Source organism: Tiliqua scincoides, chromosome 2 (assembly GCF_035046505.1).
Source record: "Tiliqua scincoides isolate rTilSci1 chromosome 2, rTilSci1.hap2, whole genome shotgun sequence".
NCBI lineage: Eukaryota > Metazoa > Chordata > Lepidosauria > Squamata > Scincidae > Tiliqua > Tiliqua scincoides.
The window spans coordinates 52,615,262-52,634,797 of NC_089822.1; the positions used below are offsets into that span (position 1 = coordinate 52,615,262).

The window sequence follows — 19,536 nt, forward strand, 5'->3', positions numbered from 1 at the left end:
ACGTGGCAAGAATATGCTACCTCCTAACTGATTCTTTGGCGGAAATAACAGATACTGTGGCAACTTTCCTATATAAGCTCATTGAGCTGCGCAATCAGCTCAATTGATTTGTTATCTGGCTGACCATGTATATAGTTGTAGATTTGTTTGTTTTTCTGCCAATAAAGGATTCTACATATATCTTATAGCCCAAGTCTTACTGAATACAATGGGATTACTTCTGAGTCAATTAAATAAAATCTTATCTCTAATATTAATAGTTCATGTTTTCAAGCTATTCATGAAGCCTGTGTGCTGTAGTATAGTTAATATAATTTGATCTTAATCTTTTTTTTTAATAGTTCATTACAGGCAAACCAATTCACTGGGACAGTCTACCAGACGCTGCTGCTTTCTCATCAGCATTCTCTAAGAACAGCAAGCTTAGATGGAACAGTAACTCCTAATACTGCACCAGCTCAGTGGCCAGGTAGTAATGTGTTGATATCCTCATTCTCTGGTTTAATCATGTTTGGAATGGGAGAGACCTAGCTCTCTGACAAATTGACTGTTCCCATATTTACTTTTCAAGTGCCTAGGTTTTCTGAGTTAGGCTATCTGTAGTCTTCATTACTAATGTGAGCACAGTTCCTAATTCTGTCCACCTAACTTCTTTGCATGTAAACATAATGTGGACAACATATACTTCGTTGTTGTAAAATGTACCTTTGTACGACCTTGTACACAGGGCAGGGTACCAGTGGATAGTCGGGTTCTCCGATGTGTACAGGTATAATAAGAAATACATACATAGTATCAAGTAGGATCACATTTGCTTATGTTGATTTACATCACTTTGAAATGACTATAATCACAATGTTTTTTAACACACACACACACACACACTGTAGATACTCATGTATAGTACGTGAAATTTTTGCCTAGTAATCAAGCTCCAATTATCACTTCGCCTTATCTCCGGGTCAATCAGAGGGCAAAGCCTTTCAACTCTGAAAAGTTTCATTTCTCAAATGGCATACAGGTGCCAAGTTTCTCAAGCAGCAGGCAGGCAGGGCAGATATCGTTTCTATGGCAACTGGGAAATTCCAACCAAAGTTAAGCTTTTAATCACCTTCCTTCTGCTGCAGCCTGGTTCTGCTTTGCAAATGCTTACAAAGCAGGTCTGTTTTTTTCGACAAAAGGATGGGACCCTCCTTCCCAGGCTACAATTCAGTGCACCATTACTTAAGAATAACACCCGTGGAAAGCAGTGGGTCTGCTTCTGAGTAAAAAGGGCTGCAAATATAAGCAGCTGCATCTCTCTGCTGTGAATTGAATTGCACACTCCCATGTGTTATGGGTTGTATGTAGAGCTTCTGGCTTAACACACCAGACACCTTAAAGGTGGATTTGATTCATAGTTCAACCTTTTTTACTGGCATATCCCTTGGCAGCCCATTTCCATAAATTGTACCCTTCCTATTAGCAAAATGTTTGTGATTAGTAAGACAAGCCCTCATCTCCTCCTTATGAAAGTCCATGTATTCATCACATATTTTCTCTTTTTATCTGTTTGAAGAACAGAAGACTCTGCCTTTGCACTGTTTTGCACCAGAAGTGTGCTGAGAAATTCTGGGTGATTGATCACTTTCCATATTACGTTTCAGCTTTTTTACTGTGCTGGTTTTCAATCACTGGTTCATACATGAATTGATGACCAAAAACTAGCTATGGGTGGGTCTTTCACAACCAACTAGCTACCTGCCTTGCTGGTCCTTTGCAGGGCATTCCTGCCTTGCAAGGCATTCTGGAGCACAGCCTGCCTTTTTATGCCATTATTCCATTCTTTTTCAAGTACCCCTAAAGGGGTCTTTTCCAAGTACCCCTAAAGGTCATGTTGAGTGTCCCTGGGAGTATATGAATATCAGGTTGGGAACCACTGGTATGTTGTTTACAGTGCACTTACTCTGATAGTGTTTACAAGAAGGTGGTGAAGAATTTAGAAAAGAATAAAAATGTGTCTTATGATCTTTTACTGTGTTTTTAATAAATTAGAGACTACAGTTCTTAGGTAACAATTAGTGGTAGGCTATTTTTCAGGATCTGGCCTCGGGTAAAATCAGACAAAACTATAGTCAGACACTCCCCTAAGTTTAACCCCTGACTTATCCGAGGGTCATAGAAAATTCCATGATTTTTGGCTCAGAACCTGCCCTCGACTTATCTGTGGCGTCGACTTATGGGCGGGTATCTTCGGTGTGTGTGTGTATGAATAAATAAAAACACTGTGACTATAGTCCACCCTGTCCCATGGGTTGGGGGGGGGGGTACTGTCATTTTGTTCTGTGAATCAACAGCTCTAAAGAGCTCACAATATGGTTATTGTAATTTAACAACTCTTTGTCTTCAGGAATTTGGGAAAAATTTTGAAATAGTTTCAATTTTGTGTATTTAACCAATGGTTCTGTTGCTAGGTGTGACCGCTTTAATACACTTATTGAACTGTGCTGGAGAAGAAGCCCAATCTGGGATAACAGTTTTGCTCTGTGAAATTCTGACAGCCGTCTATCTCAGTCTCTTTGTTCATGGTCTCGCTACACATTCCAGCAGTGAGTTGTACAGGATCGTGGCTCACCCTCTTAATGACAAAATGTGGTTTGCAGTCTTTGGTGGAGGAGCCAAGATTCCCAAGAAAGGACAAATTCAACAAGCAACAAAAATGGGTTAGTTTTGTTTCATTTTCTTTATTTTCCTTAGATTAAAATGTTGTTTATATAACCTTAGTATCTTGTTGCACAAATTGGCTAGACTCTCTGAAATTTGTTGAGCTGCATCTCAGCCTTTAGCAAAGCACCATTCTGTCTTGGAAGCTTCCTTGGTGACTGGAAGGGGCATTCTGCTCACGCAAGGGGTCTTTGCATGAGCAGAAGAATTCCTTGTGTGAGTAGAGCATTCTTTTTTGGTCATTTTGGAATGGAGTATTCCACTTTTTGGAGGGAGCTTCCAACTATGGAGTTGGGTTCCTCTAAAGGCTAGGGTACAACCCACTGTCTTTCCTCATATCTGCCACAGTCAGATAAGTACTTGATCCAGTGTTACTGAAATTGTTGCATTATATAGTACTATGAAAGATTCCAGATAAATTCTTGAGAGTACTGAATAGACTAAAACCATTTTTTGTGCAACTTCATAAGAAAAATCATTTTGTCAATAAGTATATTAATATTTTAAATGATTGGTGAAAAGTTACTCCTATGTTTGACGTAGTCATGTTCTATTACTCTAAGAGCAGTCTGTTTTCTCTCTTTGGCAGGTAGGCACTTCCCTATGCCTAGCCCACACCAGGTAGTAGTATTCTCCATGGAATGCGTGGGGTTTACCAAATCTCTAACAGCCATCAGTACACATAGTCCTACCAAACTTGCAGGCAAGAAAATAGCTTCAGTTTTAGGCTTTTTAAATCCAGTGCTGATATGTGATCTTGCGTTTGTAGAAATAAATTTACAAAGAAAAATTTCTGTTTGTAAGTCATGACTTCAGATTTTAATTGTGCGTTGTTTGCTTGTTGAAACGTTTTGCATTTTGAAGAAAAAGTGTATTGGCCACCAACATTTGGAATATACCCTGCTAAACCAATTTGCAATCTCTAATAATACTGAAGGCAGACCATGGCTTGCAATAACCAGAAATATTTCCAGTATATTTTTGTTCATTTCAGACTGCTTGTTTTGTGTCATATGACCATTGGCTGTGGATTTCTAAGTGTTAAATGTAGTCTTTTGTTTATAATGAAAACAGTTTTGGTAGTCATTAAGGACTAGCAAGGGAGGGTAATTCACTACATGTATAAAATCTAAAATTTCCAAAGAATTTAGTGTTGAAGCTTCTGCTTAATATCTTGGCTGTAATTGACTTGTCATTATCATAAATGACACACAGTGGTCTTAGCAGATCAACTATTGCTCTATAATCATGTGGCTACACAAAATTCAACTGGATTTTTTAGTAACCTAAATAATTGGTAAGTTATCACAGTAAATTTCTGCAATAATAAACATTTGTAATGTTATTTGTTATGTCTAAAATAGACATTTGTTATGTCAGCTGTGAGAATCTGAATTATCAGAGTAGTTCTGATAATTTCTTTGTTACTTTGGATCTCATTGTCTGGTTATTTTCATCTCTCAAACATGTGGAAGTAAGAAAAATATTTCAGTAGAACTTACTGCTTCATTGAATTAGAGAAGGTGGAAATTGGATTGGTCCATGTGTTCATTAAAAATTCAGTTACAGTCAGCTTAAGTATACAGTGTGTAGGGGTATGTGTGTGAGATTAGAAACCACCTGAAAGGTTAGCACTAGACATTAATAAAATGAATTTGTTCTGTAAATTTATGTGTTTTTAATTTAAAAGCTAGTTTGTGTGCCAGCTGTTCAAGATTCTAAAGAGATGTTAGATAAGAATTTTTTTTTAAAAGGTGTTTATAAGACTTGTCTGCACTTTGATAACTAATAAGCTTATATTAGCTCTGAAGGTCATAATGTCTATGGCTTTCAATTAGCAGCAAGTCTGTAAATATCAGAGTTAAGGTCCTAACTTCTTTTCAAGATCATAGCTGATGGTCACATCACACCTGTGCCAAGTACATGTACTTGAGGCAATGAGCCACAGAAAATGTCTGCTTTCCAAGATGTTTATATGTATGCTACACACAGGTAGAATTCTCATTTCTCATATGTATTCTCTAGTTAAGCAACATCTTTTGCTGATGGACTTAAGAAATATAAACTATGAAGTGGAATGCAGCAATGGTTCAGGGTAAAACCTATGTGCAAGCTGTAGAATTAGTTGGAAGGGATCAGAGGTTGACTATAGCAGGATTCTTGCCCAAAGATAAGAATCTTTGTTTCCCTTTTGGGATGGAGGACCAGCTAGCATTTCAAGACTGAAAACAAGTAAACAATTCTGAAGGGGGCTGGGAAAGCCCTAACTATTTGTTTTCTGCTTGAAAATTATTGGCAGAGAAGACAAATTAGATTGGACCAATGGTTAGATTCTGTAGAAGGCAGCTTCTTATGTTCATATATACTCCAATGTGATTATGTTGAAATTTCAGAGCTCTGTTCTTCACATATTAAGAATTCCATATATTTTTAAACTGGTCTGGCTACACACCTAGAAGACTGAATGGGGGAACACAGGGTAGAAAAGAGCATCCACCAAAGAAAAAAAGAGTAGAACTTCTAAACTCAGTTTGTGTTATACACACTTCCTTATGTTGCCAAGAAATAACTGAAAAATAAATACTGACCTTCAGGCCATGGAAAATGAGTTGGTTAACTGTTGGAAATTGTATTGGCTCTCCAGTTTTCCTTTTCACCCTATGTGACATGTCTCTTGAGCCCAATTCACTTTGTTCTTCCAGTGGTCCCTTCAGTGAACTAGAGATGACAGTTTGTGAACCTGCCTTAGTACTGGGCTTAGGGCCCAATCCTATTGGGCCATAGTGCGGGTGCTGAGCTCCAGCACTAGGTGTTGTAAAGCATGTTTACGGTACCATGGGAGGAGGGAGCGCCGGCCTTGGGTCAATGCTAGTTGGCGCTGGGTCCAGTACTGGAAGGATATGCCTGGAGGGGACTGAGACATCTGGGTGGTGGTGTGAGCTTCTGGGGGCAGGGGGAGGGTAGGATGGGGAACGTAAGGGAACTGACCCGAGTGTGGGGTGGGACTGATGGAGGCCTCCTCTGCCACATCCTTTCCTCCATATTGGGTCACATCTTATCATCCGTATCAAACACAGAGGTTCTCAAGTTTGTGCCAGCAAAATAGCCGCACTGACTTGAGAAGCCCTATTGTGGGGCCTGGAGCTTTCCTCGGGGGAAGGGGACAGAGGAGACCTCTGACGATTTCCCCGTATCCATGGGATACAGTGGTAGCCATTTTGGTGCTGATTTTCCTCTGGGCGCCGGAAAGCATAGAATTGGGCTACCCAAGAGCTGCTTCTGAGCTTAATTCCCTTGACCACAAAATCATTTGTTAGGGGAAGGGATTAAGCTCAGAGACAGCTTTCTGTGGACCTAGTTCTCCCTGAATTTTAGTGGTTCCCACTTGCATTTCTTTATTCTTTCCTCAATTTCAATAATTGACCAATTTTTAGCTGTTTATTTTTATAACCTCAGTTTTCCTTAAAACGGAGCACTCCACTTCCACTGTATTATTCTGTGTGATACTTTTATAGTGTTGTCCACACATTTTTTTTAAAACTGAGGTCTCGCACTGTCTATCCATTTTAATTGCCCTTTTTTACATATGTGTATGTTATAGATCTTGGCCACAGTTCATAAACCTATACTATGTGCTGAATTAGACTTCCAAACTAGTATAGCTAGTGCAAAAGAATACACAGGGTCTAGATAGAACTCACAGGAACATTTGTAGTTGTACTACAGTCTCCAGGATTGCACAAGAAATGCAAGTTTCCTAATATACAAGGGATTAATAGATGAAGGTCAAGCACAGTGGTTACTACTAGCATTGCTGAGAGATAAGATGAGGAGTTTTTGTGTGTGAGAGCTTATACTGAGTCTTTACTGGAGTGTTCCAGATGTCCTAGCATTTAACTACTGGAGAGAACAAACTTAAGAATGTATGTTTACTTGCACAGAAGAATTTTCTCATTCTGATCTCTCTATTATTCTCTGTGGAACTCCTTTTAATGTATGCCTAAGACTGAACATATTGTTAGAAGAATTTATTTTAAATTAAACTTCTTGTCTTCCCCATGATGTACTAAAATTTTCGTTCAACCTGAAAATCATCTGAATATTTAAATTTTAGTGACACCTTTTATTATATGTAGAAGACAAATCCAGTGATGATTCATGGACAATTTGTCATATAAGATGATCAGTATTCCTTGCTATTATGTATGACAGTCAAATGATACCATTTCTCAGGGTTGGCTCAGAATAGGGCACAGTGTGATTTCTAAGTTTTGAGAGTTGGTTTGTGAATTTGTGGGGAGAGGTAACTAGTTTGGATTCCAGTCTCTTATCTATAATTCTTACAGAATAGTTCTGAATAGTGTAGGACAATGGTTCTCACACATTTAGCACCGGGACCCACTGGGACAGAATGATCTGTCAGAACCCACTGGAAATGATGTCATGACCAGAAGTGACATCATCAAGCAAGAAAATTTTTTAACTATCCTAGGCTGCAATCCTACCCACACTTACTCAGGAGTAAGTTTCCTTTACTATCATTGTTAAAAGAATATACATAGTAGTTTGTTAAAAGTACAAGTCTATAACATTTCCCCAAATGCAGTCACATGCCATGGTAGCATCAAGTCTAATATATTAAAAATAACATATTGAAATGAATGGGAACCCACCTGAAATTGTCTCGCGACCCACCTAGTGGGTCCCGACCCATAGTTTGAGAAACACTGATGTAGGAAGAAGTGCTATCCTATGCATACATACCTGGGAGTATGCCCCATTGAACACAATAAGACTTGCTTCTGAGTAGATGTTTTTAGGATTGCACAGTTAGTTTTACAGAGCAAATTTGCAAATTAAAAAAACAACTAGAAATCCATATCACCCTTTATTTAGTGTGCTTGGTTGCTTGATGGTATAATAGAACAGTGAAAGAATTGTCATACAGAAATGGTTTTGTGGCATCTTACCCAACTTATTTCAAGCTGTTTTGGGGCTTTGATAACAAGTGAATGCAAATTGGCTGTGCTAATTGTTACAGTTTTCCATTGCAAGCTAAAGAATGCTATAAGGGATCTTGCTGCTTATGCAAAACATGATACAGTTTGTGATGGTTGTTTCTAAGAAAAATTTTTTTAGAATACTTTTGAATACATCTCTGTAGTCCCAATACCTGCAAAACTCATATTTCACCTTGAAATGGACTCTGTTATTCAGTCCACCTTTAAACTTGATCCACCTTTAAATGGACTCTTGTTACCTTACATGTCAGAGTTTTTAAAAATAGAATAATTATCAGAATTTATAAATTAGGATTTATTCAGTAATTTTTAGATAAAATTTGTTTGTAACTGTTCCATAAGAGAAAAAACTTATCTGTCTTAAGGGAAATGAATTGGTGTCTGTTTTGTTAGTCTTTATGTTACATCTTTGTGAACTTTTTACATTTTCTGCCATGCGTTTCACAATGTCTTGCACATATAAGTCTTTAACTCTTTAAGGTAGCAATCCTAAGACATTTTGAAGCAAGTTCCATTGGAGTTAGTAGGACTTGGTTCCCTACCGTGGTTAGGTTCTTAACTCTTGCAAACAGAATGAAGCTTGCACCTTTCTTGCTCCTTCCTCCTCACAGCATCCGCCTGAAATGCTTCTCCTGGGGCTCAGAGGGAGGGCCTTTAGGAAAGAGGTGGAGGATAGGGCATGGGGGTTATGGGGGGAATCCTGGAAACTGGGCTCAGGCATCCCCCTCCACTCATGTAAGGTATCTATAACAGTTTCCTGGGGTTTTCCTGATGTAGAGGTTTTTCAGAGGGATGTTGTAGGAAGTGGGCAGGAAAGCTTCCTTGCTAAAGCTTTGTTCCACTTACACAAGTTCTTGAACCTTAAGTTTGGTTTTCATGACTAAACTTAGGATACAGTCCAATGTATCTGGAATTTATTGGCCGTCTCTTATATTCCTGCTGGTGTTTAAGACCTAAGGAGCAAAATCTAAATCAAAGAAAGGAGACTTATCCATAATGGTTACTCCTTAGATGAAATGCAGGCTGTGGGTGGAGAGGTGAGAATTCAAAAGATACGTATTCTTGATTCTCTGTATCATGTAATACTACCTGTAAGCTTATTATTCTGTGCCTTCATTTCATCATAAGAATATGCTTTGTTCTTAAGTTCAGACTAATGCTCCTTATTAAGCAATGCATGTGCATGTTTGTGCTGGCTAAAAAATCCTAAACAAACTTGAAAAGATTTTGCATTATAACAGATGTGGTTTTTTAATCCTTAAGGTAAGTGAGTTGCTTTCTTAAGAATTTTTTATACTTATGTGTCCATTTAAGAGATTATGTTTTGACAAAGTACGTTGTAGTGACTATTTCTATGCTTAACAGGAATTGCACTGATACCCCTAATCCAGTTGTGAGTTCTTGGAACCATCATGGAGGGGGAAGCAAACTAAAGACTGAATTGTTTTTAAACTCTGAATGTCATTTGTTACAAATTTCCAAACCACCTTTCTACATATACAGCATCTCAGGCAGTTTAATTCAGCGGTTCCCAAACTGTGGGTCAGGGACCTACCAGTGAATTTTTACCCAATTTTTGTTGAGTCACAAAACTGACAGGGCTGATTAGGCTATGAGCATCAAGGATGAAACAAGCTGCTATTTGGAGGGGGAGCACTGCTGCCTTACCACCATTATAACCATACCCCATGGCAATCAATCAGCAGCCTCTAGGGACTCTAAAAAGTTTGGGAACCAGTGGTCTAACTTATTGATAGAGCATGGTCATTGTGTAGAAACTAAGAAATTTTATTTTCGTTGAAACAATTCGAAATGTGGGAGTGATAACTGATAGTTGTCTTCAGACTTTACAATAAAGACACATCATTTTCTTTCTTTGTAGCTTCTCCTGGAGATGATAGTGAGAAGCAACAGAAACGGTTTAGACTGTCATCAAAGCAGTCATCGTCTTCAAAGGAAAGTTCACAGACTACTTTCCCTTTGACAGAGCAAGATTCACCAAATTACAAGGAGAAATTTATCCCTCCTGAACTTAGTATTTGGGACTATTTCATAGCAAAGGTAATTTTTTTAAAAGCTTTGGATTATTTGCCATAAGTAAAGATAACTGTTTGGACACAAGCTGAAGTTTGATTTGTTCCTTGATAATAAGCAGAATTTAATTTCAAAAAGAAGCACTATCGGCTCATGTTTCAGGCTACTGCTGCCTCAAATGTCTTGTATCCAAATTCTTTGCCTCACTAAGGGCCTGATCCTGAGCCCTCTGTGCCGGCTTACCACTGACACACACTGTTGCAAACATGCCATAAGGCACATTTGTGATTCCTTACCATGGGCCCAGCACCGCAGCTGGCCCAGTGCAAGCCCACTCTGGGACAGTTACAGCACTGGGACTGCGTTCAGTCCCCCAGACCACTGGACAGGTGTGTGGGTGCATGGGGGGGGAGGTGTTCTGGAGCGGGGGGAGGTGGGAAGAGGAGGAGACATGGCAGGGGAGGGAGCAGGATGGGGGGCAGGACTAATGGAGCTTGGCTCCACCAGTTCCTGAGTCCTGCATTGGGCCACGTGGCTTGACATGGGACTCTTCAGTTCTGTGCCGCTCAAGACCCGCCACAGAATCAAGTAGCTCCATTGCAGGGCTACTTCCAATACTCGGGGTAGGGTGATGAAAGTCCCCTTGTCCTGAGGTGGCGGCAGCAGCGGCTGCCCACGGCTCACAGGATACTGTAGCAGCTATTTTTGGCGCTGCAGCAACCCCACTCTCTGGGCAGCTCAGGATTGGGCTGTAAGATGGGGAATATGAGCACCTAGTATGTGCTAACTTGTCCTGGGCCCTTTGGGAACAAAAAAGAAGAGTAATGTTTCCCTCTCTGCTGCCTTACACTCATGCTCAGATACACACCTACCCTTCCATGCACTTACAAAGCAAAAAGAAATTCCAGCTACAAACTCAGTAAATCCAAGCAATCGGGGAGGTGTGACTTTCAGATACTGAACAGAGCCATAGGTGGAATACACAATAAAAGTGCTCTTTTTGTGCCAATTGAATTAATATCCTTTTTCAGAGAGACTGGCTAAGATCTCTTACTGGCAGCCTTTCAATATTTGTTGCTCTCTCTTGTTGTTGCTGGTGACCTCATTTAACCTCCTGTTCCTGTTGAGTTACTAAATCCTGTCTGACTTCCCACAATGGTAAAACTGGATAAATTGAATATTTGCTATGAAAAGCACATAAGCTTCCATGAGTAACTCTTAGAATGAGATTGGTTCCCTCTAAGCAGACAATGTCCATCGACCTAACCTCTTTTATTGACATGCCTTACTGTATAGACCACAGCTGCGATACAAGGACATCTGCAAGAGAGATCTGAAGGCCTTAGGAGTGGACCTCAACAAGTGGGAAACCCTGGCCTCTGAGCAGCCCGCTTGGAGGCAGGCTGTGCAGCATGGCCTTTCCCAGTTTGAAAAGACACTTGGCCAACAGTCTGAGGCTAAGAGGCAAAGAAGGAAGGCCCATAGCCAGGGAGACAGACCAGGGACAGACTGCACTTGCTCCCAGTGTGGAAGGGATTGTCACTCCCGAATTGGCCTTTTCAGCCACACTAGACGATGTTCCAAAACCACCTTTCAGAGCGCGATACCATAGTCTCTCGAGACTGAAGGTTGCCAACAACTGTACTTTATTGGTAGGGGCTCAAGATCAGTCTGTACATGTTGCCACCTACTGCAGCTCATGTAATACACAAGTGTTTGCACAGTTCTTCTCATGTGGGCAAATATTGTTGAATCGTAGAACATGTTCAAATGAAAAGAAACATCAAACCCTGTCTGTGGCTACAGTCATCTGTGATGAAGCAGACCCTTCTGCACTCTGGTTGTTTCCCCATTTTCATGTGCTGGCAAGACTGAAAAAGGGATTGATTCCTCATATAGAGGCAGCTTCCACATCATGGATTATGCACTTATCACAGTGTTTGGCACTTGAATCCACATCAGTAATCCTGTTTAGTAAAGTGATGTATTCTGCTTGCGTTGTTCATGAAGTGACTGAAAAACTACCACTGCAGAAGAGTACCATATTTGCAAAAACCATGCAGAAAGAAACTCTTACCCTGGCTTAACTGTAGATACGAGTAAGAAAGCTAATAGGACATTGTCTGCATAGAGGGAACTATTCTCATTCTTACTCATGGAAGCTTGCGTGCTTTTCATACCAAATATCCAATTTATCCAGTTTCACCATTGTGGGAAGTCATACAGGATTTAGCAACTTAACAGGAACAGGAGCTGACACAAGTACAGAAACATAAAGGCAATCACTTTTCATTGCTGTTTTAATCTATGGTTACTAGAGGTCTTATGCAGAGTTTTATCTGCTAATATTTTGTATGTTGATCTTATTAAACTGTTGAATTGCTTGTTTTATGTTTCAGAAGTGTTCTGCTTTCTGAGTGGCGTGAAATTATTTTTAAAAGAAGTTTCTAAATTGATTAAATAATTCAAGATGCGCAGAAAATAACTCAATGCAGAGGAGAAAAGAAGCTTGATATTTCTGTCTGCATTTCTAACCTTAAAAGGCATAAGAATTGAGTGTTTACTGATTTGACCTCTTGTAAGCAAGTCCTAAGAAAAGTCCTCTGGAATGCAAATAAACGAAAGTTTGAAATCTGTTGTAGGAGAAAGTGGGATTTAAAAAAAATGCCTTTAAGCAGCAGTTTCCAAACTTTCTGGAAGAGTTTGTGAACCTAAAGTGCTTGCAGGGGAGGGGAGGGGGCAGCAATGCAATCAGATCACCATGATCATGCCACTGCTGGGGACAAAAGGGTTTTTTCTACTTACCTGGGGGTCACTATGGCTCTCCAGAGGGTCTGGGGAGCCCATGACCCCTTGGTGGGCTTCCCTGCACCTCCAAACTGCTGTAAAGAGCAAAAAGGAGTCTGGTTTTGTGATGAAAACTGGAAGTAGCTTTTTATTTTTTGCTGTTCACAGCAGTTTAGAGGCACTGCTCCCAAGACCCTCTGGAGAGCCATAGCGGCCCTCAGGTAAATAGCAAAAACCCTTTTGTTCCTGGCAGCAGTGGGTCACATCGCCGCTTTAAGGGGACAATGATAGAGGTTCCCTGACTGGGATTTCACACTGTTCCAGTTTGAGAACCTCTGCCTTTAGTATTTGTATGTATTGTGAAATGTATGGGAGTTGAAGTGTGGATTTACACAGTACATCTTATTACCTCTGTTTTCTAGCCGTTTCTTCCATCATCACAGACTAAAGTTGAATATGACTCGGAGGAGAGTCAAGAAAGCAGTGATGATGAAGAGGAGTATGCATTCACACCAGGCGGGAACTTCCAGGAACATTCTAATTCGAATTCGTATAGGTGAGAGCTATTTTTTTAACTGTTTTGTTTTTAATTTTCCTGTCTCTTCACTTTGTCTGTGAAACAGTAAACATTCAAGGGAAGGGACAAACCTTCCCTTCCAAAGATTCCCCACACAGCATTTTTGTATGTGCATCACACCTTTCACGATTTCCTTTTCTAACTGTAGTTTTACAAGGACAGCAGGCTGCCATAGAAAGAAGATTCATGAAAACCTCAGCATTCTTGGAACTTCTTCAAATTTGAGTCTTGTTTACCTCTGGCAGAAGGCTCTAATAGAACGATTGTATAAATGAAGATCTAGTTGACTGTAGGAACCAGTGTTGATTCCAGAATAATTATATTATTATTATTATTATTATTATTATTATTATTATTATTATTGGTATTATTGGTATTTCTATACTGCATTTCAACTAAAAGTTCACAAAGCGGTTTATAGAGAAATATCAAATGGCTAATGGCTCCCTGTCCCAAAAGGGCTCACAATCTAAAAAATGCAAAACACCAGTAGACAGCCACTGCTGGGGTGAGGCGGGCCAGTTACTCTGTGCAACCTCCTGATTTTAGAAATGGGCTATGTCAGAATGCCAGATGCAAGGGAGGGCACTAGGATGCAGGTCTCTTGTTATCTGGTGTGCTCCCTGGGGCATTTGGTGGGCCGCTGTGAGATACAGGAAGCTGGACTAGATGGGCCTATGGCCTGATCCAGTGGGACTGTTCTTATGTTCTTATATACTCTCCCCCTGCTAAATAAAAAGGAGCACCCACTTGAAAAAGTGCCTCTTACCCAGTTGGCAGGGGTAATAACTATCCATTAGCTTATGATTGACCATGGCAAGCCACTGTCTCTTAGTCTTTCAACTCCGATATTGATATTGGTAATTGGTAATCCATTGGACACTATGGATATGTGTGGATTGCTTCAGAGTGCCTTACAAGACATTTTCTAGCAGGATGATATTGGGACAAATTTGAAATCAAATTTAAGAACTTAACTTTTGTTCTGCTTCATACATTGTGGTTTTAGGCTGGTGCATGTTGTCCTAATGCAGGGAGTTAAACTTTCATGATTTCACGCTTGGTGATAATTTTCCTTGGTGATTATTTTTGTGTGTTCTGTTCAGTTGGTCACTGATGCGATTGGCTATGGTTCAGCTTGTTCTTCGTAACTTGAAGACATTCTACCCTTTGGCTGGACATGATCTTTCAGGTATGTCTGTGATTGTTTTTTTTTTTTAAAGAATTGTCTTTTATACAATTTCATTACTCTGTATTTTTAAGGTAAGTCAAGCCTGCATTCACAGATTTCTCATGTGCTTAGCATATTTACCACTGTGTTGTGTTAAATTCCTGTCTTAGAGTAAAACTAGCCACTAGTACTCTGTAAAGATCTTTGGCCTTAGCTTTTAACTAATTGGTGTGGGGGGGAAAGCAGATATATCTTCCTGAAAGTTGGGGGGGGGGGATACCAAATGATATAAAATATTTAAGGAATGAATTGTTTAATTTTTTTTCAAGATGCATATATATGCACTTTCTAGGTGCATATATAATCTTGGTAGATTGGTTTATAAATGGATGGGAAGCAGATTATGTTCACTAGCTGTTGAAGTGAACATTATCTAAAGGAAGCATCCTTTTGAGATCATTGTAATGAACATTTCAAGAGGCAGTGAGTGAAAAGCTCTGTGAGGGTAGTAGATTTATGGAATAGTGAGCTGCAGTCACTTAAAATCAAAAGAGTTGCTTCTCCTTAGGCTCTCTTACAATAAACAGAGGCTGTTCCATTGCTTTTCAGTAAAACAGCCAGCCAGAATGTAAAATGCAATGAAATCAGAGCCCCTTTTGGAGGAATATTTCTGTTTTATGTCATGTCATAGTCTTTCAGTAATACCTTTAAGCTGATCATCTTTTTACAAACCACCTTTTCTTTTTTGTCAGAGAAGAAGATGGAATGCATGTGTTTGTGCTGAAGGCCTACTTTCAGTTAAATCAGACCCTGTCCTGTGGGCTGAATCTGGCGCCCGACCTTTTTCCTCTCCCGCATGAATGTCGCTTACCATTCTGCCAGGGAGCCATCCTTCCCAGCCATCGATCTCCCCCAAACTAAGTTCTGGCCTGCTGCTTCTGGGTTCCATCACCCCAGTAGCCATTGCACCTGGATTTGGGGGCAGGTGCAGCAAGCTGGAGCTCAGTTTAGGGGAGATTAACAGCAGTGAAGGATAACTCCCTGGCAGAACAGGCACCATCTTGCCGGGGACACCTTTCCCGTTGCATATTGGTTTCCAGATTGGAGACAGCTGAGCTAAACTACAAAGATAATTGTCAAGTGCAACATGTTTCCACTCAGTAGAGCTTACTTTAGTAGAAATATTTTTAGAATGGGACTGAAAAACTTTCACTCAGCAGACAGTTGGGCAGTCTTGGCACAGCTGTACTGTAAACGGACATGTTGAATTTTCTCTACTATAGAGTTCTTATTAACTAGAAAACCCGTGTTGGTTCTATAGTATAAACTTGATGTAAAGTTTGTGGCCGTGGCACAACGTATTTGGGGTGAAGAAAGTTTTAATAACTTAATGATCAGATTGTAGTTTCAAACAAACACTGTGCATGTTTGAACTTAGAACTTCCAGTTAGCTCCCCCCTGTGTCATGCGGTTCTAAAGATACTCCAGCGCTGGGAGCAAGTTCTTCTCAGACGACTTGAGATGCATGGCGGCCCACCAGATGACTTCATTTCAATTCATGCTTCAGAAGATGCTTCATCTTCAGGCCCTGCACTGCTTCGTCACAAAGCCCTTCTGGAACCTACAAACACCCCTTTCAAGTGTGTATGGGCTAAATAGTAAATATTTTCCTACATATTTTAATACTGTATTTTTAGTAGTGTGCATGAAGTGTCTCAAAGGCACATTTTTGCGCTTAGTAATTTCTGTGTTTTTCATGTCTTATATTCTGTATATCAGTTGAACTCACATTAACTGTCCAAATTATAATTAGAAACTACGGTGTGTATGTCGGTGCATAGGAACTTGGATATAATAGTAGGTTTAAATCATGTTTGTAGTACAACATGTTCACTTCCAATCACGTATTCACTGGTTGACTGCAGGTCAGAGGTGGCACATGCTCCTGCACTACTTGAATCCCCCCAAATGACACCTTTCCACATGTAATTATTCCCCTCCCCCCCCCCCGATCCAGGAGGGAGGGTAGGTGGGAAAATGAGCGGTTGCACTCCATACCCGCTTCCCTTTTCTTACAAAGAGCATAATGTGCAGCCTCCCTGCTCTGCAGCGCTTTGAAATGACCAGGAATTGCTGGGAGTATCCAGTGGAGTGGCAGGCTGAAGTGGAAACCAGGTTTTATCTTAGTGTACAAATAGTTTTTATGGAAATAGGCTGGTTTATTTGTACACCTCCTTGTGACTCTTTTTTTTTCTTCTTCCTTGTTTCTGTGACTTACTTTTTTCCCTTCTTTACTTTTACTCCTTTTAAATTTTTTTCTTTCTAATTTTTTTCCTTGAATCTTCTTTCTTTTGCTCTTCACTCTTCTTTATGCGGTGACTCTCTGTGCTTTTCTCTCTCTCCGCTCATCGTGGTTGTAGATCCCTGCTTTATCAGCTTTCTGCTCTTTTCTTCCTAACTTCTTTCTGCATTGTTACTCAAACTGAGTTAGCTTCTAACCTAGCTTCCTTGGATGAAGAACACAGGCTTGACCATTCTGCATTAGGACAGATGAACAGGGAAAGAAGTCTTGGCACAACAAGAAAGAGTTGCTTTTTTGGCATCTAACTATCCAGACTCACAATCTGATTGGAGCCATAGACAAAGCTAACCTGATTTTAAAGGGTTGGGTGACTGAATTGTTCTAACCCAAAAATGCTACTCAACATACCTTAGCATGTGCTGTCTATCTTCAAAATTGGAAGTGACTTGTTATTTTCCATGGCTCTTGTATGTGGTGTGGATGAACTGCAGATTCTTGATGAGTTTGCAGCACTTACATATAACACAGACATTAGTTGAGTGGCTTTGTGCCATTTCCTAGTGGTTCCCCCTTCCATACCTTAAAAGAGTGGAAGTTCCTATGGTGACTCAGTGAAGGAACTGACGAGACTAGACATACTCTTTCTTTCCTCTTCTATAGGAGGGAAGGCAGGTGAAACTGTTAGTAGTGTACCTTCTGCTCTAGAGAAGCTCTGGAAGATTCTGCCCTTCTTGGTCTGTGCATGCACATTTCCCATTATATGATGGAATACACCCATTTAATGAGCATATGTAACAGTGGCGTGCAACTTCATTTTCATCAGCAGTATTGAGCACCTGATTTTTCAAGTATGTAAGAAGCAGACTGCCATCGTTTCCTCTCATTCAGGTTTCCAGTCTGTTTTCAGTTCCGTGAGCAAGCACATATTATGACTCATGTTTGTGTGTGTTCTCACTTTAGATAAGAACAATCTATGAGATTCTATCATAGAAAGTGTGACATTTTATTGTACGTCTTGATGGATGCATCAGACCAGAACTTCTGGTTTTTTTCAGTAATAGCTTCTGAAATCGTCAGCATGGCTAAGGAAAAAACATATCTCTTCCATTTGCAGATCTAAAAGTCACGTCGCACTTTCTGCAAAGAGGCTTTGGCAATATCTCGTTAAACAAGAGGTTGTCCAAGAAACCTTCATCAGAAACATATTTCCAAAGAAAAGGTGCTCAAATGAGGTGTGTATTGTATGTTTATAATAAAATTGCATACCATTACATACACTTTCACTTTTAGAAATGCATTTGTGATAGGTGCAATTTAATTGGTAAGGCCATGAAGTGATGATGATTGTATCAGTTATTGCAGAGTTTCAGATGTCAAACACTTGAAAAAGTATTTTAAGACTGCAGATAACTCTCAGTGTCCAACCTTCTATCCTTAGTATCTGCTTGCTTCTGAGAAACTCATGCAGAGTTACTCCTTGATATTTTGCTATGTTGTCAGTTGCCCCATAAAGGTGTATAAATCGCATATAAGTGAACTTTATAAATGATACCTTATAAAGCAGTGGTTCTCAAACTTTTTAGCACCAGGACCCACTGTTTAAAATTACACACTGTCAGGACCCACCTAGCTTTACAAGACCAGAAAAGAAGACTGACCAGTTCAAGCCTCTTTTTACTGTACTATGGTGGGGGAGCTGCCTTCTAGAACAATTGTTGAGCTCCATGTTAATCAGACCTGGACCGTTCTGATAGCCTTGCATTCCCCTTTGGCTTACGTTCAACAGGAACCAAGGCACGTTTGCTTACTCTTGAGTAAATGCAAGCATGAAGCTTAATTTCTCTTTCTATTGGGCTCAATATATTTGTCAGCTTGAAGGGAGAGATTCCCTTTTCGGGTGATTTTGGGGGGCTGCATTCATTTGATTGGGACCAAATGAATATTTGTATTGGATTCCTCAGCCTGCTCTTGCAATGGACCTAGGCACAGTTGTCTGCTCTTGGGTAACTGTGTGCAGTGTGGCTTAGTTTCACTTTCCGTAGGGCCCAATGCATTTCCTAGTCTGTCATCAGCTTGTCAGTTGCAGCTTCATGATCCACAGTTTGAGAAACTCTGTTATAAAGTATTTTGAGAATATTCTGAAACTTTCAGTAAGGTATGAGCAGTAAAGTTCTGATACTGGAGAGTAACATAACGTGAGCACCAGTAAACCATTTATTTGTTTTGCATAAACATGTTGATCCCGGGTTTGTCCTTTTCCCCTCTTTTTCTTGAGGGTTTGCTCTTCATTATCTACAGTAGTTGTTCTCAAACTGTGCTTGCTGTCATGCTGCATAGCATTACTGGAAAACACTATAGGCTACTTTTGGGTCATGCTGGGCCTGTGACCCACTCCATTTGTCTCTATGGGATCCAGAATGCCTCGCAGAAGTGATCAACTTCCAGTTTGCATCCATGACTTCCAGTTTGCTTCTGCAAGGAATTTTGCGACCTATGGAGGCAAACAGACATAAGAACATAAGAACAGCCCCACTGGATCAGGCCATAGGCCCATCTAGTCCAGCTTCCTGTATCTCACAGCGGCCCACCAAATGCCCCAGGGAGCACACCAGATAACAAGAGACCTCATCCTGGTGCCCTCCCCTACATCTGGCATTCTGACTTAACCCATTCCTAAAATCAGGAGGTTGCACATACGCATCATGGCTTGTACCCCATAATGGATTTTTCCTCCAGAAACTTGTCCAATCCCCTTTTAAAGGCGTCTAGGCTAGACGCCAGCACCACATCCTGTGGCAAGGAGTTCCACAGACCGACCACGTGCTGAGTAAAGAAATATTTTCTTTTGTCTGTCCTAACCCGCCCAACACTCAATTTTAGTGGATGCCCCCTGGTTCTGGTATTATGTGAGAGTGTAAAGAGCATCTCCCTATCCACTCTG

The 19,536-nt window shown here is 40.4% G+C and overlaps 1 protein-coding gene across 1 annotated transcript in view; it reads left to right on the forward strand.

Moving 5' to 3' along the window:
• DMXL1 (Dmx like 1) overlaps positions 1–19,536 on the forward strand; it is a 108,458-nt gene that overhangs the window by 58,525 nt on the left and 30,397 nt on the right. The window contains exons 27-35 of the mRNA XM_066613988.1: positions 342–469; positions 2,454–2,702; positions 3,293–3,406; positions 5,524–5,526; positions 9,607–9,785; positions 12,968–13,101; positions 14,229–14,314; positions 15,732–15,933; positions 17,710–17,827. Of these exons, the coding sequence (XP_066470085.1) occupies positions 342–469; positions 2,454–2,702; positions 3,293–3,406; positions 5,524–5,526; positions 9,607–9,785; positions 12,968–13,101; positions 14,229–14,314; positions 15,732–15,933; positions 17,710–17,827 (1,213 nt within the window). The remainder of the gene's footprint in view (positions 1–341; positions 470–2,453; positions 2,703–3,292; positions 3,407–5,523; positions 5,527–9,606; positions 9,786–12,967; positions 13,102–14,228; positions 14,315–15,731; positions 15,934–17,709; positions 17,828–19,536) is intronic.